General features: G+C 47.5%; 1 protein-coding gene across 2 annotated transcripts in view; it reads left to right on the top strand.

Moving 5' to 3' along the window:
* Nucleotides 1-26824, top strand: part of LOC133139371 (rho GTPase-activating protein 39-like) — a 62824-nt gene that overhangs the window by 27601 nt on the left and 8399 nt on the right. Inside the window, exons 3-7 of one of the 2 annotated variants that reach the window (XM_061258861.1) lie at nt 14276-15611; nt 19788-20391; nt 20856-20954; nt 25781-25854; nt 26367-26566. In XM_061258861.1, the coding sequence (XP_061114845.1) occupies nt 14276-15611; nt 19788-20391; nt 20856-20954; nt 25781-25854; nt 26367-26566 (2313 nt within the window). Of the gene's footprint in view, nt 1-14275; nt 15612-19787; nt 20410-20855; nt 20955-25780; nt 25855-26366; nt 26567-26824 lie in introns of both variants that reach the window. The other variant, XM_061258860.1, reaches the window with a different exon arrangement.

Genomic DNA, 26824 nt, shown 5'->3' with positions numbered 1-26824 from the left:
AAAGACACTTTCAGTTGTTCTACTTTTTACCTGAAGTTTTATTAAAATGTTTGGCTTTGGCAGCGTTTGCTCAACAGCCATAACCTGGGTTGAGCATGATAAGCAGGTATTTATTGCAAGTCGGCAATCTGTTAATGTTATCTCATATTAAGGAAATTTGACTCCATTTGAGCCATCTGGAAAGTTCCAAAACTCCCTCAGGAAATTTAGTTTCTTCTACATCATGACGTGTGAGTCAGGACATTTGATCTGGCCTGGATTGAAGGGACTTGCAGAGTCACTGACCTTTGAAATGGGCAGGAGGTTTCTCTGCATTTTTCTACTGGTGCAGCTGTGCAGAGTACTTTCATAATGCTGTGTATAGGACAGGGAAAGATACAGTCCTGCTGGTATTGTCAGCTGAGGGAAGAGAGAAAGAGAAACAGATAGACGAGGGGGAGGGGGAAAGAATGCCGGGATGTGATCAAACCAATTTGCCAGAAGCAGGTTAACTCAGAAAAGGAAATTTAATTTCTATTTCAAAGGTTTAGCCTACAGGATATTGCAGTTGTATCACTGATTGCCATGGGCATATTAGGAAAAATTGCTAAATACATTTGAATTCTATTGGCCTTTATGTGTTGGTATTCAGTCAATACTACTAACCCAAAAAAGAGCACAGGGTCCAGAGTCAGGGGATGAAATATACTCAACAGAGCCAAGGTTGATTTAACAATGAACATTATACTGGCACATTATCCATTATCCTTTAAATGCTTGTTTATTGGAAAAGGCTGGTTATAATATGTTTGTGGCAGACGCTTTCCTTTTTCCAATGTCAAATAAAAAAATCCCCAATGTTTTAGTCTGCTTTTTATTCTCCATTTCATTGAACAAAGTCTGGACCACAACCCTGGGAGTGAGCTTTGTTTTGATTTGACAGAAGAGTGACTGCCACCATTTTATGATTTTTGTGAACTTTGCCTCCTCCCTCGTTCATGACGTCACTATCTTTCCTTGATATTTGTGATAATGGATAGTGTTTGTCTGTTTGAGGAAATGAGCTGGCAAAATCGAGATATAGACCTTATACGATGAAACAGCTTGCCTTCGCTTCGATACTCTCAAAAATGAGCATCCAATTTATTTTCTTCCTCTTTACTGGCCACCCTCACAGTATCCATAAGCATTTATTTTCAAATATGTGACTGAATAGACATGAAGTGAAGATAACCCTCAGAGTAACTGAATCACTCTTAAGTGAAAATATGCATTTCTCTTTTATGGCAGTCAGGGGATTAGCTATTACCCTGCCCAACTGGATAGTGATTAACAACTACTGAGTCCCTTGTACCCTTGTATGAAAAGGTTGAAACCCATCTCTCTCTTTCTCTCTCACTCTCTCTCTCTCTCTCTGGATGTGTGCATGCGTATAGCAAACCCACTTTTCATACTAGTGAATTAGGCATCTTAGCGCGATTAAAAATGGGGCTGCCTCGCTGGTCTTATTTTGGGTGCACAATTAGCACATTAAAGGCTGCCCATCCTGAATGTGTGTGCTGCCACATAGCCTTGGCTGCAGGGCCCAGCGGCCATGGGAACTGGCAGCATCGTCCACTTACCACCCTGAACCCCGGTCCAGCTCCTGGGAACCACGCGGCCTAAATCTCCACTGGGGAGCCAAAGCCCCCGCCATACGGGGTTTAAATAGAGGAGCATCTCACCCGCTCGGCCGTGGTCCATCCTCCGGTCTGTGTTTTGTGATGGTGAGTGTGGTGGGGTGTGTGGGGTGTGCTTCTCTGATGGCACTCAGGGGACCTCTTGAGATGAGACAGAGGGACAATAGGCAGCCCTGCGCTGGTTTTTGTTGAAGGGCCGTTGTGTTTTGTTTTTTTATCTGTCTGCTAATCGGGTTTTCTTTGTGCAGGGCCATCCCCTGCACTCTAACAAATGGGTTGTGTTAGCGGCCCACCACCCAAACTCAAAGCCTTTTGTGGGGTGGAAGGCATGCGACTCCTCCCTGATGATCAGTGGACTTTGAGCTGAGAGCGGGACACTTATTTGTCTTTTGCTTTTGCTTTGCGTTGTTTTTCCGAGGTGACTTAGTGTGCGATGAGGAGTCTGGGGTGGTGAGTATGGGGCACATTTCCAATACATTGTTTGTCTGTTGCTTGTGCCTTATGATCCAAACACATTTTTTTGCATTGAGGGCTCTCTTGTTCTAACTCACAATTTAATTTGGTGTAAACAAACATAATTGTGGCTATAATTATGCTTGGGTTGTTGTGGACCTGGAGGTACTTGTAGACCTGATTTAATGGCACTTCAGGCTCGTTTCAGTCACGGTGATGTAGCATAAGGATTGTGTAGCTATGCTTTGCCACAGGGTGTTGTGGTTGGCATAAATACCTGACAAAAAAGCATGGTTATATAAAGAAATTAATGCAAAATGCAGTCAGTTTTACTTATCATCATGCATTTTATTGGGTACATGTGTTTGTTGTTAGACGTTAATGTTTGAGGAATGTCATTTCCTCTGAAAAAAGAATGATGCAGATTGCTTTGTTGAATTCAAGATAGTGGGAAGAATCATAGCAACTGTGCCACAAAAGAGAAAATGAAAGCACTTTCTACATCCCCGACCATCCAAGTGATTTCTTTCACAAAGAGGATTTGGTTTTGTCATGGTAATCTGAGGAAGACGTTCTTCTATTATCTCCTACCATATGAATAATTCTGTTTAGATTACATTTCCAATGTAAACACTTTTTCATTAGTCTGAGTAAGTAAAGAGCTGATTTTGTGTGGTTATTTCATCTTGCACTGGAGGATCAAAGGAAGTAGTCTCGATAATGTGAAGAATATCTTAGTACACCACTTCTGTTATGACTGCAAATCCCTTCTGGTGTGTTTGTGCCATTAAAAACAGGCTTGACCGAGCAGGAAGCACAGATCCCTGCTGTGGAAGAGCAGTCTGCAGACCTTTCAGGTGAACTATGCCAGTGATGTCACTCATCCCCAGTCTTGCAAGCTTTCATCTGATTTAAATTTGCTGTGACAGAAGCCATAGCCAGTGTTGAGAATAATTAGGAATCTCGCTGGTGAGCTGCATTGAAGCAGTGCGGTTTTGAAATCCAGGCCCTGTTTCTCTCAGTGTCTCTCTGAGAGGTTCTGCAGTCAGGTCTCAGTGTCTCTGACAGACCTGTGCAGTCAGGTCTCAGTGTCTCTGACAGACCTGTGCAGTCAGGTCTCAGTGTCTCTGACAGACCTGTGCAGTCAGGTCTCAGTGTCTCTGAGACGGCCTTGTGGGACAGCTTCAGGGATTGTGTATGATGGGCAGGGCCAGGCTTCAGCAACGCTTCCATGCTGAAGTCAGGGAGTGAAGTTTAGCTGAATTTCCAAGTATGCTGGTACTGCTTTATGGAGGTATTAATGCAGCTGTGAGCTGGGTACGGGTTACCATAGAGCACTCCGTTCTGTGCTAAAGGAGAGACAGATGTGGACAGCTGTGGGGACATTGGAAACCCTTGGCCAGGTTTAGAGGTCAGGCTCAGTATCCTGCAGCCGCAGAATTCGGTTTAATCCAGAGCGAGCTGTGAGGAGCAGTGAGATCTCTATCTTCATCGCCCTCATGGCCGTCGCCCAGAGGATATAGTTTACGCAGGCCCCGAGCTGGGCTCTGATGATGAGTCCAGATCCTCTTCCCTTCACTCCACTCAGGAGCTGTGGCTTCCACAAGCACACATTCTGTCAGTGGAAGAGAGAGATCTGCCGTAACTTCCTGGGTCCTCAAACGCGGACATTAAAGTTGGGCTTCCTGGAGCTCATTTAACATAAGGGACATTCAATTAAAATGAAATGAAATATCTATTTTGAAAATATTTTCACTGCAACATGTTTTTGTCATCCAAGATACTTGTATTATGTCAAAAAAAATGTTAAACGTTTTTCCTCCTGGGGGCATACAAGACTGCCTTGTTCAGTTTACATTTCACTGCCACCCTGAAGCAAAAGTTATCAGCTGTCAGATCAGCAGCCACAGAAATATACAGGGTCTGTTTTGCACGGCATTTGAACACAGCCTTCATTTGGGGGGGTTTTGGAGATTGCAATAGTGGGATAGGAGGTTTTTGGGGAGGTGGGGGCAGAGGGATTTTGAGAGTTATTGGCACAGTGGGGACCCAGGGGAGCGGCTCTCACTCGTTGCTGAACAGCTGGGTTCCCCCGCAGTTTCTACGGTCTCATACGCCAGCCTGGGCCAGATTTTCAGTAGCAGAAGATGCCTCACATAGTTTCTGCTAAACCCAGGATCTGCAGTTTCAACTAGGGCAAATCCCCCTCTACTATTCTCCCCCATAAACACATTAAAGCAGTTACATTTTAGGTCTTCAGCAGCCTGTCTATCCAGAGTGACTTACACAGCTTGCACCTTTTTACTTACAATCAGATTGGAGCAGGGTATTTAATAAGGCAGTTCAGGTTAATTACCTTGCTCAAGGCAGTAACGGCAGTGCCGTACCAGGGAACTGGCCCTACAGCCTTGGAGTTACTCAGTTCTCTTACCATTATGCTACTCTGAGCACCCATAATAGAAATTCAATAGAGCAGGCTTGGCCCTATAGGCTCATTGTTGCAGGTTCAAGCTCAGGCCATGTCATCAGTCGGCTGGGAGTCTGGCAGGACGTGACTGGATTTGTCCTGACAGGAATATGTCTGTGTTCTATGGGTTACCACTGCATTAGCTCCTCCCACTAGCATGTTGTGTACTGTGAGGCTACCATCAGTGAGAGACGTGCTTTTCCTCCAGCTGCCATTGGCTGTCCGAGAGTACTGTTTTCTACAGCAGTATAGAATAGAAAGCAGTCTGGAGCTTGTATGTGCAGCTTCTGTACTGCTTGAAAACATCTACTTGAGAGGTAAAACTGCCAATTCCATATTTGGGGAAAAATATTATAAGTGATGTACTATTATTATTTATAATAAATAGATAAAGTTCAAAGTACAGTGTCATGGTATGAATTATTCCAGTTCCATCTGAAGACCCCCTGAAGGTTGACACTCTCCCCAGTCAATCCTGTTACTCTCTTTTGTGTCTTTATCAATAGGAATCAGCCAACACATGACAGATAAGACGCACTAGATTCATTATCTGAGTGAAATGAGCAGTTAGTTGAACTGATTGAACACCTTCAGGCATGTTATGCTGCCCCATGTCTCTGTTCTCTGCTGTGATTAGTCCCAGAGGGGTTGTGCTGCTTGGGAACTTGATCGCATTCACTCAACGCAGGTGACCACATAGTCTGGCTGGTGGACACATCCTCTCCTTGTTATTGTCCTATTTGGATGTTTCATAGTGAAACCCCTGCTTCCTTGTTTTCTTCAGGAGTTGGGGAATTTGCTGGAAGGCTAAATAAAATGGGTATTTCCCAGTCTACCCCAGTGAGTCATTTAATGTCTGTTTGCCGACATTTATTTCAGGAAGAAAGCCTCGCAAAACAAACAGCTGGCATATATTTAGCCACCTCTCCAGTTCTCCTCTGCTCAAGAAAGCCCGTTATGACAGCCTGCAGTCATGGTCAGAGAAGAGATACCACGGCTGCCTGGAACAAATTGGAGCCTCAACTGATAATCAAGTTTGTCTCTCCATGTCCAAAACTTAGTTTTTGAAGTTTCAAAGGCTGTTATCTTCATTTTCCTCATCTCATCAAAGATTTGCACCCCTGCCACAGCCTCTGGCAGTAGATTAAAATATAAGTTTATTGTCAGATATGTAAAATATAAAAAGTCTGTGGATAACATTCTTTATTACACAGTTTTTTTCTGCATAAAAATGTTCACAGTTAATAATGGCACCTTCATAATGCCTTTATAAAGCATACAAAATACCTTAATGTGTACATGCTTTCCACTGTAAAACCCATCTGCCATGTGTTTTTAAATTGTGCCATTTTTTATGTAACATTTCTGATATTCATGAGATTCTGCAGCTGTTTATGAATGCTTTGTTATAGGTAGTAACACCATGCCAATGCAGGTGTTATGCTTATGTTTCATGAACCGAGGTCTTATGAAGTTAATAAAAACTATTTTTCTAGCCAAGTTGGACTTGGATCTGAGCCTTAGCATGGCAGTACTGTAGGCTTCAGTTTCTAGTCTTAATGCAGCATGCAGAGGCTTGTGTTTTAAGGCATACTATGCAGGATTTATTTTCTTCCTTCACTCCTGTGCTTACTCACAAAAAACATCTTTGCCTCATTCACAACCATGCCTACACCTCCAAGATCATTATGGGTAGCTGTTGGTAGCTTTGTAGCTCTGTTGCAGGCTAGCATGTGCTGTGATGAGCTAAGAAAACTGTGGTCTAATTGATTCTGCTTTCATGGTCACTTTCCACACAAGCTATTTAGATAGTTATTTAACTGATGTTACTTGTGTTTGTATTTAGTAATAGTTAATGACTAGCCTATAGTTAGCTCAGCTACTGCAATCGCATTTCTTTAAAGAATGCAGTAATAGCAGCACTCGTAGCAGTAAAAGTATATCAAAATGCTCACCTGTCTGCTCTCGCCTGCCTGAAGCATTACACTATTATGTAACTTAAACAAGCATGCTCAGAAACAAATCAACTCATTGTTGCTTTTATTTTCATCAGACATCAGGTCTTCTGAACGTGCGGGAGTCTTTTGGATTCAGGCATGAGCTCCCTGCCCAGGAGAGGAATTATTTCCCAAAAATATAAGCAGTAGTTCTGTGAAGTGGGACCCAGCTATCATAGCCAGCCAGCTGACGTACAAAACAGAATTTAGTTTGCTAATAGGCAGCTACCTAAAGTTACTGAATGCTGGCCAGCCACTTGATTAATGGTTAGCCACCAAGGGTAATTTCTTGCGGCTCAGCATTATAGTAACCGATCCATAGCCTTCTTCCTCCTCCTACTATTGGATCATAGAGCGTATGAGTTCAGTGTGTTGGTCACATGATTTTCCGATACAGCACAGAAATAAAAAAAGACCCACACCTAGAAGAGGCGCAAGCAGTTTTTACAATAACAGTGGACAAGCAAGGTATTGGGCAGCAGTGAACACAGGTTGCCAGTGTATCATAGTAATGACTGAGCATGTTTGTTTAAAGGTACAGGTAAGATTTTTGTGTTAAAACATTGTTACAAGTCCATTGTAAATCCCTTCAATTGAAAAAGGCTCATTGGCATGTTGATTCACCCTCTGCCTGTGTTTATAGTCCTTAAATTCAGGTTTTAAAATATACTGTTGACTATACCAAAACATTGTATAGCTGTACAATAATTCAAGCTCATTAGTTCTAATGTCCACAAACAAAGGCGTGGTGGGGTTTCAACGTTCACAGAGCGCGTTCACAGAGCGCATTCACAGAGAAGGGGAGGCATAAGCAGTGTTATGGTTTGAGGGTGTTTGTTGCTGCAATTCCTCTCTTGACCCTTAGAAGTCTGAAATTACCTATTGTACCTTTAAGAATATTTGCATTGTATGCCTTCACGGACATGAACACAGCTCATTTTGTTTTGAAATGTGGTCTTGGAGTCAGTGTTTCTTTATTTTCCCACTTCACGGTTCACCCCTGAGGCCCACAGAACCTATCAGAAAGCAAGATTCCAAAGTTGATTCAAATCCTCTCCTTCCCATGACAAATCTCTCCAGAACCCTCCTTCTCTCTCCCCCTCCCTCTGTCCCTCCCTCTCACTGCAGAGAGATGTAGAGTGCCAGACACCTGTTTAGGATGCTGGCTCTGACCTCTCGCCTGTTGTCCCCCTAATCCATACCCCGTGACCACTGCTGATGGAGCTTGGGCCCAAAGGATAACCATTCCCCTTCCTTACCACAGTATCCAGTCTCCAAGCGAACCATAAACCCACAGCCTGTCCGTCGCAAAATTCCACTGGAGTTTGTAGCTCACCCCTTACCAAAGAAAGAAAAGAAAATCCTGTAGAACCACCAATTCTTGTGTATTTTTCTTATATGTTATATTCTTTAAATGTAAGGTTTATTTACTTTCTCGTGTATTCCTAACATATTCCTAATCTGTATATATCATGTCAGTTATATTTTAAAATCTATTTATATTACTTGTTCGTATGTGTCAGCCGACTGACCTTTCCCTCACTTTACTTGTACTTAAAACCATTAAAACCGTAGATTAGGGTCAAGTGCTTTGCTGGATTTGGTGTGTATAGTATACGCATAAGAAATAGTTATTTTCACTTTGAGGTCAAGGAGGTGGTGGAATTCCTGACCTGCTTTTCAGCGGTTTACTCTTGCGGTCTGATTTTGCATGGCAGTGTATGCCAGTAGAAGTCTTGACAATGTTGTGTTAAATAAGACAAGGCTTTTACAGCTACAGTACAGAAGCACAAGTCTTTAGAGATGTTGTGCACAAGCTTCTGTAATGTCTCCAGTGGACAGCTAAGGCTCTAAAAAATGAAAGTGTGAAAAACAGAAAACATGGGAAAGTGTGTAACCCTGTTTGCCTGGTGTTAGTTTCAGCTTGGGCTGGCTGTTGGGTGGGGAAACTGTAAGCCTTGGATTCTTTGAACCAAATAGGATTAGAGCCAAGGACACCCAGAGTAAGGAGCCCAGAGCAAGGAGCATGTGATCATTACCCACCCCCCACAGAAAAGCTTTCTATAACCCCCACTCGCCCACTCTCTCACGTGCACACACACACACACACACACATACACAAACACACAGCTGTGGTGGAAAATGATCAGAGATGCATATCTGTCCAGCTGTTGCTTTATCAAGCCTATATATAGACTATGCATGTACAGCTAAGTCTTCATTTAGCCCAGCTATGCTGTGCTTTATGCTGCATTCCCCATGAAATGAAAACGAAGAAGCCTCACTCTTCACTGTGAATACCGTGGTGAGTAATTATAAGCAAATAACATTCCATTGTTTATGCAAATACCCTTCCTTATTTCCCTGTCTCTGCAAGGTTAACTTCGGAACAGGGATTCTGAATGTGTGTGTGTGTGGGTGTATGTACGTGTGTGTGTGTGTTTGTTGGTGCGCACGTGGCCGTGTATGCATGTGTGTCTAACTGTGTGTGTGTGTTATTGCACTTGAATGTGTGTGGTACTCCCTTCACCTTAAACGTGCTCTGCTGAATCTGACTGAAATTATCGGAACTCAAATGAGCTCATCTCATATTGAATGAACCACTAGCTTTAGAGCCTTTTACAAATGACATTTGAATTCTAGCCCATTTTCTTCTGATGAATCATTACTCCACTTGAGACATCTGACATTTTCAGTTTCTGTATTGACTTACAGTTCCAAACATGGCAATACACAGAATAGCACAGTTCCTGGCCTGCAACAGGTCAGCTCACTGAAGGCACGTTGCTTTATGTTGAAAAATGGGTCAGCCAAAAGCTAAACTCAAGTGTTTGCAGCCAGACAATTCCATGCATCATGTGCAAATGCTTTGCTTTTTTATCAAGCATGTTTATCTAGCATATGCTGTAAAATTGTATTTTATAGGATTTTATGGGTTTTTTTGTTTTGTTTTTCAAAGTCATGTAGAATAACGGCAATGACTCATTATTTAACAACCATCCCATAAAATAATGGGATTTATGCAGTTAAATAATGGTTAAATAACAGGACATGTACAGTGTTTTCAGTAAATAGTTTTTCAGCCGTATCAGCAAAGAGGGATACATTGAACTGTGATGTTACATGTGAACTGTGTTACATGTGAACTGTGATGTTACATGTGAACTGTGTTACATGTGAACTGTGATGTTGCATGTGCAAGTTCCCTGCTTGGACTCTGCATTTACAGTGATACAGTTGGACAACACACCCTCACACCAACAAAGGCAAACCTGTACTACTACAAACACTGAATGGCAACCGGCAGAGTGCATGACACCGGTTTGTCTGGTTCCTAAGCAGGAGCTCCAGGAGTGACACTGTTCTTTTGTTTGTTTTGTTCAACTTTCTGTTATTAAAAAGCTTATTTTTTTTCTGAATGTGCCTGCCTACCCTATAGGGTTGGGAGAGGTCATAGGTGGTGCTCAGGTGACCGATTGTAGTTCAGCAGTTCCATTGTGAGGGATACTGTGATTGCATGCCAGCTTGCCACTTGGTCATATTTCAGGGGCAACCAATCAGCTTTTGTTTCGCGTATAAACAACATTTTTTTTTTGTTCATTTGTAATCATAAAAACATTTTCTTCTCAAAAAGTAGAGGCTTCTTTAGCCCAAGGCTTCCCCCTTGCATTGTTATTTTGAACGTCATAATTGAAAGGAAAGAGTCACGCAGATATAAATGCATTTCTCCCACTGGGTAGCAAGTGGAGGTAATTTTCCAAGCAACCACACGATGGCAAATCTCTAGTCAGCTGCTTCAAAAGTCAATGCTGACAATTCAGTCAAAGTGAACTTGGAGTACCCTCTGTGCAATTCTCCCTGGTTGTGAAGCTTCGCACGCATAGCGTTTCATGTTTTACCGTGGAAAAGAGTCAACCAGGGCTTATCCCTGAGGGGATGCCACTGGCCTGATGATGTCATCGGGGGACAGGACAAGTGTGTGCTGCTGTCTCGATGGTTTGAGGAAGGGGTCAGCGTATCTGTGTGCTACCCTGCACAGGAAGTCCAGGGAGAAGTGTGTGAGGCAGGATGATGTACTTCATCAAACAGACGGTGCCACAGCAGTAAGGTTTCTGTGGTCAGAAGGCCAGATACTCCTCCACACAGGAAGTCCAAGGAGAACGACGATAGACGTCTGTAGATCACACAGGATTGGGGCCACCTGTGCTCCTGTCTTAAGCCACAGCCTCACAATATGGGAAAGACTGACCTACATCTTCCTGTTATATATCAGAGCTGTGAGCTCATTACAGGAAGAGCCTCTCCCACAGAAGAGGAGCTGACTTCATGCTCATGTCCTAAATGTAGCGGGCCGCAGTCCTGCTCTGTCTCCTCTGTTTCCGTCTATTCATTTTCCTGCCGTTGCAGAAGGGCTCTGTTGATTAAAAGAAGCTTGCGCTACTTTGATGACACAGGGCGAACGTTTGCACGTGAGGAGGCTTTCCTCAGCTGTTCTGCTATGCAGGTGTGACATCCTTTGGAGGTACAGAGCTATTGCCCAACAGCCCAATCAGAGTCCTGCTGATTCCTGACCATCCAATCATAATCCTGCAGCACGCCCCCTTCCCCCCACAGCTTTGTCTCTGTTTTCTCTCTCTCTCCCTCCCTCCTGCTCTCCCTCTCTCTCTGCCTCTCGCTCTCTCTCTGTCCATGTGTGTATGTATATATATATATATATATATATATATATATATAAATAAAGCCTTCTGTTCTTCTGCTTTAGCTATCATCACATTGATCTTGTTTCTTTTCTTCATTTTCCATTGTAGCATTTCTTGTGGTAGTCATTAACTGGCACATGGAGTGGTTTGTGATATTTTGGTTCATGAGACATTCTTTCTGTGCTCAAAGGCTTGCATGATGTAGTCTTCTGTTAGCAAGTTTTCTATAATGGTGGAAAACTACTGTAGCTGATTGGTTGTGTGGGTTGATGGTATGGGTTTGTAATTTATTTTGTTGTATTATACATTCTGTATTTATCTGTGTGTGGGTGTGTTTGTGAGAGAGAGAGTATATCCATATGTACAGTGAATATATGTTTATTTGTATTTCCAAATCTCGGCTACATCGGTCACATAGGCGCTTTTTCTCTTGTCGATGTGAATGCTGTGGTGGTATTTCCTGTTTGTGCTGCGAGAGATGTCTTTTGAACTTTGTAACAAGCCCTCCCCCAGGACCCCCTCACAGACGGGGACGTGGCCCCTCTCCCTGCATCCAGGGACTACAGTCATACAGCAACAGCCGGCGTCAGCAACATGAGTACAGTTTGTGTGGGAATATCAACGATATTCTGAATGGCAGTGCCATTCTTGTTTGTGTTCCAGACACTTATTCACACAGGTTTCTTTCTATGTCAGAGAGGGGATTGTATCAGTAGTAAGTGTGAGTATCGTGCCTGTGTTAAGGTTACTTCTTACAACAGTCTAGTCTTTCTCTACAACTTATGGCTCAATATTACAGTTTTAAGCATACCTGGCTCTTTGCTTTAGAGCCCTGTGTATTTGCCCATCCCAGTGGAACACATTTATGAATATCACACTTTTGTGTAAAACCAACACAGCTGGTTCTAAGAACATTATTTGCAGTGCAGACTGGGGGGAGCTTCACAATGTGGTGTTATCTAGTACTACTTGCCACTTTCTGTTTTAGATGTGTGGTGTAAACAAGGAAACTGTTCTGCTGCCACGTCTGGCCTCATTCCGTACTGTTCCTGCAAGATAGTGGCTCTGCATGGCATCGTACGTCCTCTCCATCCAGTTGTTTATTGGCCAGGCACTGTGTTTGCTTAGCAGTTTGAAAAGATTGTTGACATTTGAAGCCGTCTGATAGGAGCCATAATGGGTGGCTCAAATCATAATGTGAGCGGAGAGAGAGAGAGAGAGAGGGGGAGAGAAAGAGAGAGAGCAAGACAGAGCAAGAGAGAAAGAGAGGGAGGGAGGCAGGGAAAGGGAGAGGAAGAGGAAGTAGCTGTGGGTCAGTGTGGAGTGCAGGCCTCAAGGGCATTGTTGCTGTATTGTTTCACATGCTGAAAGTCAGTGCGCAGAGGCTGAAGTGGAAGGGGGCGGAGGAGGGGTGTGTGTATGGGGGGGTTACAGGGCCTGCATTCCTGCTACCGTAACTGGGAAAACTGAAGCAGCCTCCGCCTTTTCTCCTTCTCCTGAAAACTCCAAACTTGCATTTAGACGCTGGTGGCAGTCTGCAATTAAAAGCAGCGAGCCCTTTTGTCTTTGGGAGGCTGACACACCAGGACCTGTGAATAATGAGCGCATTGGATTCAGGCACACGTTAAAAATAGCTTGGCAGGGAAGCTCCTATTGAGGGTATTTAGTTTAGTTTTATTTGGTATCAGTTTGTAAATGCTCCTGAGCCGACGGGAGAAACCCAGAGGTTCATCAGTACCTGACTGCCGCACCATGGGGGAACAAGGGGGGGTAAGTCCAGATCTTTTCAGAGTAAAGAGGACTTTTCTGGTGATTTTATGATTTGTGCACTTTTGCCTTTGGTTCAAGCACTGGATATGAAGGCTTATGTAAATGTGGGCTGTTTGAGTTGCTGCTGGAAATGGTTTAAAGTGTTGAAGAGTTTTCTGTTTTCTGTTGTTAGTACTGAGGGTGAACCAGCAGTAATCGAGGCACGATGGTGTTCATTCCTGGGGTACTGTTGAAGACATGATTTCCATCTCTGCAGTGGAATGCGAATGTGTGAAAGTGGATTTTTATAAATGTGATGAGAATATTACTATTTCAGGCATGGCTTTTTCTAGTTGTTTCCTGTGTTTGAACAGTTGATAAATTAATTGAATCTTCACACAGGAGTGAGACAGAACACAGATGCCAGGCTCTGAGTACAGATTTCTGGTAATAATCAGGCTTTGTGATCTAAAATCCAAATTTAGCGAAGTCACCAGTGGGGAAACCTCGACAGTGATCCTGTTGAATGTTGGATAAAAAATGTTTAATTCCTCTCTTCCTTTGAGGTAAGAGTCCCATTTTTAACCGGAGCATTCCATGGTGTTCTGTTGGATGGGTTATACCCACGAGAAAGGCTCTGAAATGAAGTAGGTTCGATTCCTGTTTTTGCGTTCCTGCGTTTTGACCTTTGCTGAACACACTGTACCATGTTTCCTGTTGTGCCTACAAACACAGTACTATGTCCTGGAAAATCCAGTGTGTGAGTACGGAAAACAGGAACTCCGGAAGGGTGTCCTCTTTTTACAGCACCACAGCATCGTCTCCTGAAGAATGCTCGTCAGCTTTGAAAGTCGTGCCACTGTTTTGCTCTGAAATAAAACCCAGACCATTTTTACCTGCCTCCAGTGGACAGGAATAGAAGATCTTTACGTTGCTGCAATGCAGAATTTGGCATCAGGTTTTTGTTGGTTACGTTGAAGTTTACACTGAAGTACACTGAAGTGGCTGCTTCTTTAATTACTCTAACCAACCACTAGTTAAAGGCTTTTCTTTAAAAAAGCAAAAACCTAGGTCTAAAAGCTCATAGGATTTTCTTTTGCAGGTTTGGAATGCTTGACACGCATTCTTCTCTGTTAGCTATGGACAAGTAAGCCTTAAAAAATGTCACATTTTTCCAACAGACAGAAATGTGATCGTGTTTTGGATGGAGTGTAAAGTGGCTCAGTCAATGCTCATTTCTTTCTTGTACAGGGAGTCCGCACAAAGATGGCAGCCAGCTCCTGGGTCAAAGGCGGCCATGTTGGTGAAGGTCAACAGCATCGGCAGGAACCAGGCAGCGGGGCCCACTAGTTCTCTGCAGCTTCTCCACCAGAAGAGCAACAGCACTGCAGGCGCTCCTGCCAGCCGGCCGGCGGGGGGGTACATGTACCCGGCTCAGACCGAGAAAGCCGCCTCCTCTGGGAAGATGGCGCTGCCTGTGGACTCCAGGCAGGCGCTGCACCTGAAGAAGGCGGATAGCGGGAACTTCTGCCTGGTGATGCCCGGCAGCAGCTCTCAGTCCGGCCCGGCCTACCAGCCCCCTCAGCGCCCCCAGGGCAGCTCCTCCCGGCCCTCGTCCCCTCAGTACGGCGCCACGCCCCCCATCTACGACGAGCCTCCCATGGAGTCGCCCATCTACGACGAGCCCCCGGTGGAGATGGAGGTGGAGGGAGCGCACCTGGCGACCCGCCCTGTGCCGCCCCAGTTCACCCCCACTCACAGCCTGCAGAGACAGGGCCAACAGCCCAAACTGCTGCAGTATCCCCCGTCCCACCTCAGCTCCAAGCACAAGAGGACCCCCTCCGCCACCGAGTACAGCCCCGCCGGCCGGGAATGCATCAAGCACATGGTGAACGTGGACCCCGGGGCCTCCAAACCGGGGGCCCTGCCGGCCTCCCCCGCCCCGGCCGAGCTCCCGCCCGGGCCGGCCAAGGCGGCGCAGAAGGAGGCGGCTCTGGAGAAGAAGCAGTCCTGGAGGCTGCTGGAGGCCAACGTGCTGAAGAGCATCGAGGCCCGGCACAGCCGGCAGAACAGCCTGGCCTCGCAGGAGTACCCTGCCGCCGCCACCGTCAACTACCAGGACTCGGGCTACTCCACGGGCCCCTCGCCCAGCCTGCGCCGCAAGAACCGCCGCCGCCAGATGGCGGGGCAGGGCCGGCCGGGCTCGGTGGGCAGCAGCGGAGAGCTCAACGCGCTGAACGAGAAGCTGATGGCGGAGATGAAGGCCGTGGTGGGCCGCTCCAACACGGTGCGCGGCAGCAAGGCCAGTCTGGACACGGAGATGTCGGAGAACTCCATCCCCCGCGCCCGCTCCCCGCTCGACTCCCTCAGGAAGTACGCGGGCCGGGGCGGCTCGCGGGAGGACCTCTCCGCCAGCAGCCGCTCCCTGCACCGGGCCGGTAACCACGGCGACGTGCCCCTCTCCCCCCTGGCCTGCGAGGGCACGGGCAGACAGAAACGCACCTACGAGAAGGTGGACTCCCTCGAGAAAAGTGTGACCAGCCAGATAAGCCTGTCCTCCCCCGAGCCTCCCAGGTCCCCCTCTCAGGTACACCTCCTGCCTCTGTGTGTGTGTGTGTGTGTGTGTGTGTGTGCACATGTGCATGTCACTGTGTGTATGTGTGTATGTATGTGCGAGTGTGTGTGTGTGTGTGTGTCACTGTGTGTATGTATGTATGAGTTGTGTGTGTCTGTGTGTGTACGTGTGAGTGTGTGTGTGCACATGTGCATGTCACTGTGTGTATGTGTGTATGTATGTGTGAGTGTGTGTGCACGTGTGCATGTCAGTGTGTGTGTGTGTGTATGTCTTGTGTGCGCTTGTGTGCATGTCAGTGTCTGTATGTCTGTGTGTGTGTGTGTACGCCATACATGTACAGTTGTCTGCCCGTGTGTGTACATGTGTATGCTGTAGGTAGTGCGGTAGAGGCAGTGTCCTCCCTGTAGGCTTATCAGGTGTGTTACTGCAGGTCAGCTGGACTGTCTATCCATCTCATAAAAAAAGCTCTTCTCACATCTGTTGTTTTAGAGCAAAGACTGCACTCCCCAATCAGAGATGTATTTAATTTTTTATCTTAAAAGTGCTATGGAAATAGCCCAATGTGGATACTGCTGAAAAAAGCCATAGATCCCATGGAACAGAATAGCCTGCATTCTTCTTTCTGATTCTCCTCCCTCTCCCAGTCCCCCTCCTAAAAAAGTGTCTCCGTCCTGTCTCTACAGAAACAATGCAGAATGAGCTGCCCGCACAGGGCTTCCTGTTGCCAGAGTCAGAGCAGGAAAGGCAAAGGCATTCAGTTCCGCGCCTCGCTCGTCGCTAACATTTAAATTTTACTATATAAACAACTTTTTTTTGCATTATTAAAAACTTTAGTATTTATGTTGACAGTCGTATGTTGCTAGCTGCGGGTACTGTAGTCCCAATAGGTTTTGAGCAGCCGTAATCAATACAGATACTTACTGATTCATGTATCAGTAAATAAAGTCTGTGTATTTTCTTTTAATTTCAGTCTTTATATGCGCAAGTGGTTATTCATACCCTGGGAGTCGTTTTTGTGAGAGGGTTTTATCGTTGCCGCATCCACCCCCATAATTGCGAGGCCCAAGCTTGGGATTTAAATACACTGCGAGGAACAAGTCATCCAGTCTGATTATATGTTTGCGGTAGACAGGAGAATATACATGAAACGGGTGGGAGCTTTGATGGGGGCGAAGGCTCCATACACAAGGTGTTGCCTGGCTTTGCAGATGCACACCAGTGCGTAATTGATCTCTCAGAAGAGAAATGTGGGGCTGAGACTCAGGACAGCACCCCTCTGCCGTTTTTGTGTGTCAGAGAAAGTCGGTAATAGTGGGGTCTGGTGCATTTGTTGGCCTTGGAATAATTTTTTCACCCAAAGAAATGCAAGACTAGACCAATGAGAAGGGTTTTTACTGAGAGGCACTGCACATAGGTCAGCTGCACTGCTGGAAGTGGGTGAGTACTGAAATTCATCTTCTGAACTCAAAGCATTGTCCCAGTGTATCTGAAATGTCATAGTAATGTTTCTGGACTGTTCGATCTTCGCTGGACTGTTACCTGTCTGCAATTGCTAGAAATCCAGTTTGGAGTGCAGTCACGGCTCCCATGGCGATAGCCAGCTGTGTCACAGAGAGGGAGAGAGGGATCAAGATAGGAGTGGGAAGAGAGGGGGAGAGAGAGCTGTGCTTCTGATCACTTGTGCAGTATCTGGTCTTGGTTTAATCAACCGAGGTCAGGGAGCAGTGTTTCTAAAGTAGTTTCTCCAGGTAGCTCTGTCATGGTGACTCCATTCATATGGGCTGTTTATTTTCCCACACTTGCTTGACATCGGGTGGGTTCAGATGCTGCTCTGTCCGATCTCCCAGTTGGCTCATTTGGATTAATAACTGGAACATAAATGTGCCTCAGTTCTGACTCTATCATGGACTTTTCTCTCTTTTTCCTTGGCTTAATAAAATCATTGGCTTCGGTCCAGGAGTTCTTTTATTGGGAAACATTTTCTTTGTCCATCTGGAACTCAGGAAAGTACCTATTTTGTGGAGTGTCTTGGCGTGTTTCACACATAAGTGTAGACCTGTTTGTTTGCCATTTCAGACTGGATGTTTACTATAGGGAATGGGGTGAAGTAAAAAATCTGGGTACTCAGAGTCCCTAACTAAGCCTGAAACATGCCCACGCAGCCAGGCAATGGAGGGCTGAGTCACCCAAACCCCATGGTGACAGATGGTGCAAGCGGAGATGCAGGCAGTGGGGCTGCACTCAAATTTTTATACGACACAAACGGCTGGCTCCTTCTTGAACAGATGAGAAACAAATTCAGAGGTTTTGGTTGTGGATGGATGCAGCGGATGTGGTTGAGCGCAGTATTTAAACACACGTGCGCACGGAGGAGCTGCTCTCAACCCTGTCATTTGTCCTGGTAAGAGTTGTGAGTGACTTGGCAGGATATTCCTCAAAGGGGGAAAGTGCAGCACGCCCTTGAAATTGTAGCTTTAAGAATGCTGCTGCAAGAACGCTTCACTGCGGCTGCAGTCAGAATTCAAACGAATAAGCCGTAGCCAACAATGGCATTCAAAAAGTCATTGTTATGTAGAGCTGCCCCAAAAACAGAAACATTATAAAAGTATTCATTTGAAACAACGTGCAGTTACTGTGGCATTAATGCCTGAGCGTGGGTCCCGGACCATGACGGACAGGTCTGAACAAGGCGAGCATTCCTGCGAGCTCCGTCTTCACTCCTGTCGGCCGTCCCGAGCGCGGCTCTGCGGCGTTCCTGGTCCTCGTACCTGCCCGCAGCGCAGGAAGTGGGAGCGGTGCCAGGGCATGGCAGAGCTCCGGAATACCACCCCCCTTCCGGAAACGGGAACGCTGAGACCCATATGGTGTTGGCCATGGAGAGCCCTTCATTGTGGAGAGGGATTTACCAACCGGGGCAGGACGAGCAGAAGGGAATGTGGGGGGCGTGTTGCGGTTATGCAGCAATCAGATTAATTCTAGCATGACAAAGCTAGAAAGTCCTAATCTTGTCCTCAGATGCTCGCTTGGCAGCTTGTAATTCCCTGGATGGGTCCTGCTTAATTAGTCACTTAATAAGCCCTGTGAAACTCAATTCTCATACGTTTCATCCATTTATTGCTGCAATTTTGGTATTTTCTCATCATAACAAAAAGATCCTTTAAACCATTTAAATTGGACTGTTGGAGACTGTATGTAAATAATACGTTTTCGTAATATATTCAGATACTTGGGGGCCAAGATTTTTGTATACACTTGTTAGCTCAAAAGCATTTGAAGATATTTTCTTTTGATCATGTATTCATTTGATTGTTGTTGTGGGATGAGAGTCTCGCTGTGTATCTGTTAAATCTAGGTGCAAACCATTTTCTACAACCAAACAAGGGAGGGATTGGCATCTGCATGTTATGATACTGGTTGTTTTCGTGTTTATTTTTACTGGCTGTAGAGCTGTGTGACTTATTTGAAATTACATCCTATTCATGCCTTTATTTATACGTTTTCCTCTCGAAAACCCTATAATGCTTCTGTTAAGTGACTCAGGTTATAAAACATTCTCCCTTTCAGGGCATAGTTCTTGTGCTTATTATTAAATTAACTTGATTTCAGCTATTTCCAAGGGGATGTGGCCACAACAATAACATTGCGTTATGTACCAAAATCCCATTTGGGTCAAAAAACAAGGTCTTTATTGGATTTGCACAAGTAGATGAATTGTTGTTTTTTTTCCATAGAGTAGCATTACGAGTCATTTAGACAGAGGCAGGAAGGGGAAGGACGGTTTATTTCCATATTGGGTCACCTGCCTCTGGAGTGAGATCTCTGTGAGTGTTTCCAGGTGCCATGAGCTAAAAATTACTGAACTGATACTGCAAACTCTAGACTAGGGCTTGCTCCCTCCTCTCTTTCTCTATCCCTCTTTTTCTCCTTCACCTTTCTGCTCTCTCCCTTCATGCTTTCTTTCATCTTTCTTTCCCTCTTTCTTTCCCTCTGTCCATCTCCTCCCTCTTTCATTCCTCCCGCTTTCTCTGTTTCCCTCTTCCCTCTCACTTTTCTCCTTTTATCCCTCTCTTCCTCCTGCAATTTCTCCCCATCTTCTCTACTCCCTTATTGTCCCTTTCCCCTCTTCCCATCAGTTCTTTCCCCCCTTCTCTGAAGTCTGACCCCTCTCCTCCTCTCCCCCCTCCCCAGGCAGGAACACTGGAATCCAGGGGTCAGCTGGAGAACGGGTCTCAGGGTGGGGGCACGGTGCGGGGCGGGACGCTGGGCTCCCACCACACGGGCAGCGGGGGCGCGGGGGGAGGGTACCAGTTCCCCTACGCCACCCTGTGCAAGCCGCCCCCCGACGTCAACATGGTGGACTGGGCCAGCAAGAACCTCAACATGCACACGCAGGGCATCTTCCGCCGGCGCGTCTCCATCGCCAACATGCTCTCCTGGAACAGGGGCTCCATCAAGAAGCCCATGCTGATCACCAGCGACCGCACCATCAAGAAGGAGGCCTGCGAGATGTTCAAGCTGGTGCAGGCCTACATGGGAGACCGGCAGGCGCGGCTGGACAGGAGGCACGTGGCCCTGCTCATCGTCACCAAGTGCTGGGGCACGCAGGGGCTCCGCGACGAGCTGTACGTGCAGCTGGTGCGGCAGACCACCGACAACCTGTGCCTGCGCAGCCTGGCGGCCGGCTGGGAGCTCATGGCCATCAGCCTGGCCTTCTTCTCCCCCTCGCCCAAGTTCCGCCGCTACCTGGAGGGCTACATCCAGAGGCACCTGGAGCCGGCCCACGACAAGAAAAGTGAGTCTGAGTCAGACGGTGGGTGCGCTTCTCTCTTCTCTGCATGCATGCATGCGTGTGCGGTTCTACGCATGCGTGTTTGTGTGTGCGTACGCGGGAGCGCATGCGCGTGTTTGTGTGTGCGTACACAGGAGCGCATGCGCGTGTTTGTGTTTTCCCCAGCTGTGTTCCTTTCGAAATGTGTTTTCCTGAGACAATGGTAATTTTAGAGGTTTATACTTCTAGTATCCCCTCCACCCTGCCTCCCCCCAAAAAACAACAAATGGATATTAGTTTTAATTCTAAATATACCATGGCTCTTTTCCAAGTACAACAGGATGCCAAATTGGAAAAGTGAGAAAAATAAAGAGGGGAAAAAAGGTTGAGGTGAAATGTCAAAGTGAGCAGAACAACAGTGCGAAGTTATTCCGCTGCGTGATTGGAGATGATCTTTAACACGGGCTTTTTGTTTTTTATTAATGTAGTAATGCAGCACATAATGGAGCAACAGGACATGAAGAACAAGAAGAACTCAAAGTCCAGGAAGAAGAGGAAACAGAACAATGAAGAGGAAGAAGATGAGGGTGAGTTTCACTTCTCTCGCTCGGTGCACTCCAGCGTCAAGTGGGCACTAAAATCCCTGCTGGCCTTCACACCATTTACTGTATGGGAGAGCAGAACAATAGTAACCGGCAGAATTATATAACCCGCCCCACAGAAGATTCCAGGAAAAAAAGAGGAATGGGCAGGATTTGGGGGGTGGGGTGATTTGCCCTCTCCGACCTCACAATGTTCCGTAAGACCTCCTGTCTGCAACAGATTAGTATTTGTTGAATCGCCTGACCGAATCAAAATCAAAATGAAGCTTTCTGTATCGCTAGCTTGGTTTGGCCTGCTGTGATCTTGAAGGCGGGGCAGGTCAGACACAACAAGCGGGGGTTAGAGAGCAGGGAGCAGTTAGCTGTGATATATGCTTTGCCCCCTGGCTTGCCTTTGAGCCAAGAGACATCCATTAAACGTTCCATGGTGGTGAGGACATCCAGCTCTGGCCAAACGGCGCGCCTGCCAAGGAGCTGGAGCGCTACGAGCAGCCATGTCGGGGCGCAATGTTCCTGTGGCTCCTTCCAACCCCGTCTCCCCATCAGCACGCAGCGATTAGTTCAGCCAGCGTAGCAATCTACCAGTCCCACGCTTTCTTGGCCTTCTGCCGTACCTGGCTGGAGGAGGGGGAGAGCTGGAGGAAGGCAGAAGTTGAGGGCCTTTAGCGTGATGCCCTGTTGAGGGCACTTTGTGGAGCGGGGTAAACAACGGCTCTCCCCCAGTGCCTGGCAGCCATGCCGAGAGCTCGCAGCACCAGTTGTTTTTGTGTTCTGGGCGCTTTCATTCGGTGCTTGAGCACAAAGGCCTCTTTTCAAGTTGGAAGTTTCCAAAAAAAAAGAAAGCTGTAGGCCGATAATTGGGGAGTTTCAATAGAGGCGCATATTAATTAGCCTGTAGCCCCAGCACACACAGGGCCCCATTCACTGTAGCCTTCCTATCAGGAGCCATAACTGCTTCTGAAGAAACAAGCTGGGATTGCAATCTGCCAACAGAGGCAAGAATAGGGCTCTGCCCCACTGTTCGGGGTTTGTAAAAGGGTATTTTTAGATTGGCCTGCCAATACGACCCGCTGGACTGTATTCGTAAGTACAGATTGCATTGACATCAATTTTCTATGGTTTGAAATAATTGGTTATGTTTATACAAAATGCATTATCCAGAAGTAGAATACACCGCATTTCAGAGAATCATACTATGCCGCACAGTTCTGTTGCGTTTGTGTATTTTAGAGCAGGTGCGCGTGTTTGCATATGTGATTATATGCTCCTAATGTGTGTTGGAGTGAGTGTAGTCATACATTTGTGCTTGTATGCCTGGGGCCTTTTAACATCTGTGTTTGCCGGTGTGCGTGAGAGCACGGGTGAGTCCCTATAGGCTGGCAAGCACGTGAATCACCAACCCTCACCCACTGAGTGGTTTCACATTGCCACCACCAATCTAGATGTGGCCCATATCCCAGAACCCTCTCTGGTTTACTAAATCCCAAAGCAGCGCATTGGCGCACCCCTGCATCAACAACCACATCAGGGAGACCTTCGCATCATGCGTCAGCGACCACATCAGGGAGACCTTCGCACCGTGCGTCAGTGCCCACGCTGTGCAGGAAGTCAACATCGTTCAGGAAAGATCGGGAATCCTCGCCAGACTCCGAGAGGAATGCTCTGCGTGTACTGATCACCGGGAAGAGCGGTTGACTCATTGGGTGTTAAACGACAGGGCCCGGACAGAGGACAGAGGGGCCAGTGTTGGACAGACTGGGGGCCGCGGTGCTCTTTATGGGAATGTGACTCCACTCGCTGACCCAGTGTCATGCGATCACTCCTACATCGCAATGGTTTTTATAGGGCTGGGATCTGAGTAAAAATGCAGGACAAAAGCAGTGTTTGTAGGGGTTAGGGGTTCTCATACTATTAACCGAAGCGCGGGCATGGGCCTGAGGCAGTCTGTGGGCACGTCAGAGACGGGTGGGACGTCCAGCGGGCATGAGGCGTGGCACCACGGCGCCTGGCCCAGCTGCTGCCCTGGGGACGGGGAGCCCCCGGAGGGTGGAGGAGCATAGTGCGGGCCCCAGCTTGAGGCCTCTGGTCCTGTGTTCTCCGCTGAAGGAGGATTCGGGGGGTGGCTCCGCGTGGCCTGCTGCCCCAGGGGCGGTGTTTTGAGTGCGTGCGGCGCACAATGGCCCAGCCACAGCTCTCAGACTGGTCCATGCGCTGTGGGCAGAGAGGCATTGTGTCAGCCGAGGTGGGCAGCTTGGGAAAAACATTCCCCCGCTTAAGCCCCCAGCCAGGCATTGCAAAGCGGCCCCTTTTGTACGGTCTCAGAGCCGGAGGATTAAACCCCGAGCCATTACAACACCGCCCATTTGTATGCAAATTTTGGAGAGGGGAAGGGGCGTTGGGGAGGGGGGTGCTCGTATTTCTTCTCTCCGCTCGCCGTACAGAAGCGATCGGCGCGGCGTTTTATCTCATTAGACACATCAGTAAACTCACGCTGGGTTTATCTGAGAAGAGGGCGGCGCGACTCTAATAAAAATGGGCGTTGAAAAGCGAATCTCTGATGCTCTTTTATTAGCCTGTTCCAACACCCCTCTCCCCCTGCCTCTCTTTGAAGGACGCGTTCCTCTTTCTGCGTGTTTCGGGTTGTTGTGACATTCCGGAGGGATTTCGCCCACTCCGTGGGACACGGTGATAAAATCCCAACCAGCTCGCACGCTGGTCCTGAACGCGAACATTGTGTTTTTCTGACGAGTCAGTCCTTTCCGTTTGCACCTGCCCTGGGCTGATTGCGATATAGAGGTGAGGCGCCATGGGAGTTTTATCAGGCCAGAATATGTACACAGAAAGTGTTTATGGAAAAGGTTGATGTGCTACCCCCCAGACCCTCGCCTGAGAGAGGCCGGCACACTGAAGCCTCCTGCTGAATAAGCTGTAAATTTAGACTGCGCACACCATGAGACAAGCACCCTCACTCTGATGGGGCTCTCCCTCTCCCTCTGTGGAGGATTTATGAGCAATCTGTCTCTCCGTGTTCAGCGTGGAGAAACATCTGTTAGCACTTATTAGCGCTGATTACTGGAGCCAGCGAGTGGGACCTCCGAGATGCTTTCCCTCACTCCACTGACCCGTGCGCCTCCCTTTCACCCAGGAGCGCAGCGCTGCAGCCTGAGGAATGCATCCGCCATGGAGGTGAATCTGCCCTTCACCGTGCACTGCACTTGTCCGAGAGGTGTGGCTGGAGTGAAGTCTGTTTGAGATGTGCCTGTTGCCTGATATAATATCTTGAACTTCAGAGTCCGCATATAAACCAACCTAGGTTTTGTGTTTTGACAAAAGTTCTTCCTCACAGAAATTTCTCGGAAACCCCATGATGAGATGTTTAAAAAGACAATGGAAACCTTTGTTTTAAAAAATGTTAAAAATCCTAATATGGATGGAACAGCAGCCTCATTGCGGACGGTGTCTTGACAGGGAGTGTCGGGCTGGTGGGCCGGTCAGACTGCACGGCCGTGCCTCTGTCCGCGGGGACTGTGTGTCCTGGGCTGGGCCGGGGATGGGTTCGCTCTGCCTGTGACCTCCAGGAGCTGGCTTTGCGAGGCATCGGCCATTTGCTGCGCAGCTGTGCAGGGTGTGAAGCTCTGGTGTGAAGTCGGGGTGTTGCTGCTGGAGCTGGCTTGGCTGGGAGGCTGGGGCCCGGGGCAGTGTGAGGCTGCTATTGTTCATCCGCCGCTCCATGTGACAGGTGGCTTCAGAAGTTCTCTCAAAGCGAGTGTTTGTTCTGTCACGGTCCTCCTGAGTCACCGCCGCCTGCTTCTTCCTGCTCTTTTTCTCTAGATTCATTTAACTCTGGTATTATAAAAAAAAGAAAAACGCCAAATATGGAATTACCTCATTCGAATGGCACAGTGGAAAAGTGAACTTTTTTCACCCTGAAAACAATACTCCCTTTATATTCATGACTTGGGTTTGAAATTAAGCCTGATATAGGTCAGTGAAAGGCATTGCATTTGTTCAGAAATCAAAGTGAACGGTACTGTTTCTTTAGGCTTAGCTGACTTGAAGAATTTGAAAAATGTGTGATTGGGCTCAGCAGCCTCAGTGCTTGGCCATTACCTGTGTAGCGCAAATCCTGCAGGCTTTTTCCCAGGCACTTTCTATTTGTCAATGCAGAAGTGGGTTTGAGAGCCAACATGGAGAGCCAACATGGTGGCGCGATGCTCTGGGGCTCAAACAGAGGCACAGTGTTGTTCGGCTACATTTGAGGCAATCTTGACATTTCTAACCTTGAAGGAAAGCTGTTCCCCTGAGAGTTTGATCTCAGAGGAGACTAGGCTGCAGCGACTGCAGAATTCCTCTGGAATGCACCCTGAAGGAAAACTTTTTTCCCAGTCTGGATTTCTGTGAGCCGATTCACATGAAACAGGATATGTTCCTCAGTTCACCCCCTTCAGGTGTTTAGCAGAAATAAAATGTCCTTGAGCATGGGAACTTTGACTTAACTCCAATTCAACATGAAAATATATGTTAGAAAACACTCTATGTCATCAGGGCCTTTTTAGAACCTATTTTTAGATCTCTGAGAAAATGCCGCTGTTTCGGGAAGCCTTTTCCACTTAACCCTTACTCGTGAGCTGCGAGTATCTGGAGCCAGCAGTCTGCGTTTCCTCTGAGCCTCTTCAGCGCTGGCAGCCCCTGCGAACCGTTTAGACGTGCGTGTTGGGAAATGTCTCATGGTGTTCCACAGATAATGGTAGCTTTCCTGTTGGGTGGTTTTGGCAGTTACAGTGTGTGTCCCCTCTCTCTCCTCCCCACAGGCCTGCCCATCAGCACATATGCAAAGTACTGCTACCGCAAGCTGCAGAAAGTGGCGGTGACTGGAGGGAAAAAGGTAAGCAGGAGGTGGTGTGAACAGAGGTTCTTTTTTTCTGTTCGAGATTTAGAACGCAAGGCGCCACGACTGAAAATACTACAGTTCCTCATCTGGGAAAAGCCTGCAACCCTGGAACTTGCTGTTACTATGGGCCAGATTGTAGAGGACAGTGGGGTAGTGGAGTATGCCAGCAGTGTAGACATGTGGTAGTGATCTGAGTGGCTCTTACAGGGATGTCTGTGTTTGTCCCGCTGTGCGAGAGGCACTAATTTGTAGGCCCAGCCAGGGGCCAAGGGGTTACAGAGACCCCGTGGGGGCCCCCGGGCGGTCTGTGGCTCCCCCCGGGGGGAAGCGTGGAGTGGAGCGGCCCACAGCAGCCGGGCAGCACAGCCATCCGCCCTGCTCACCCTGTAATCAGCCTCTCCACAGCCGGCCCCAGCCGTTTTACTGCCTCGTATATTTAACGCCCACGGGCTGCGTCTCCACATCCCCGCCGCGTGCGTGACGTGTCCCCTCGCTCCCCCCCGCAGGGCCTCCGCAAGCCCACTCTGGAGGAGATCGACCACGGGCGGAACGCCATCGTGACACCCTCGCTGTTCGGCAGCGCGCTGGAGGAGATCATGGAGCGGCAGCGCGACCTCTTCCCCGGCCGCAGGCTGCCCTGGGCGCAGGTGCAGCTGTCCCAATGCGTGCTGGCGCTGGGCGGGGCTCAGACCGAGGGCATCTTCAGGTGAGGAACGGGGACTGGGGACGCAATGGGAAAGGGGTGAAACTGTGGTAACCATGGTTATATGACAGGGTGACTGCGGTGACCACAGTGTTTGGGCAGGAAGTTATGGAGTGGTGTGATTATTGAGGTAGACGCAGAGCCGCGTGAGAGGTATTACTATAGCTTCCCATTAGGGATTCCATTGTATTCCTTTCACTGATTGTTTATTAGTGGTGTGGAAATGGGGTTTGGTATCAGTACTTCAGGACAGGAAGTGGA

The sequence above is a fragment of the Conger conger genome, chromosome 10 (assembly GCF_963514075.1).
Source record: "Conger conger chromosome 10, fConCon1.1, whole genome shotgun sequence".
NCBI classification, from domain to species: domain Eukaryota; kingdom Metazoa; phylum Chordata; class Actinopteri; order Anguilliformes; family Congridae; genus Conger; species Conger conger.
This window is presented reverse-complemented; position numbering and strand designations above follow the sequence as displayed.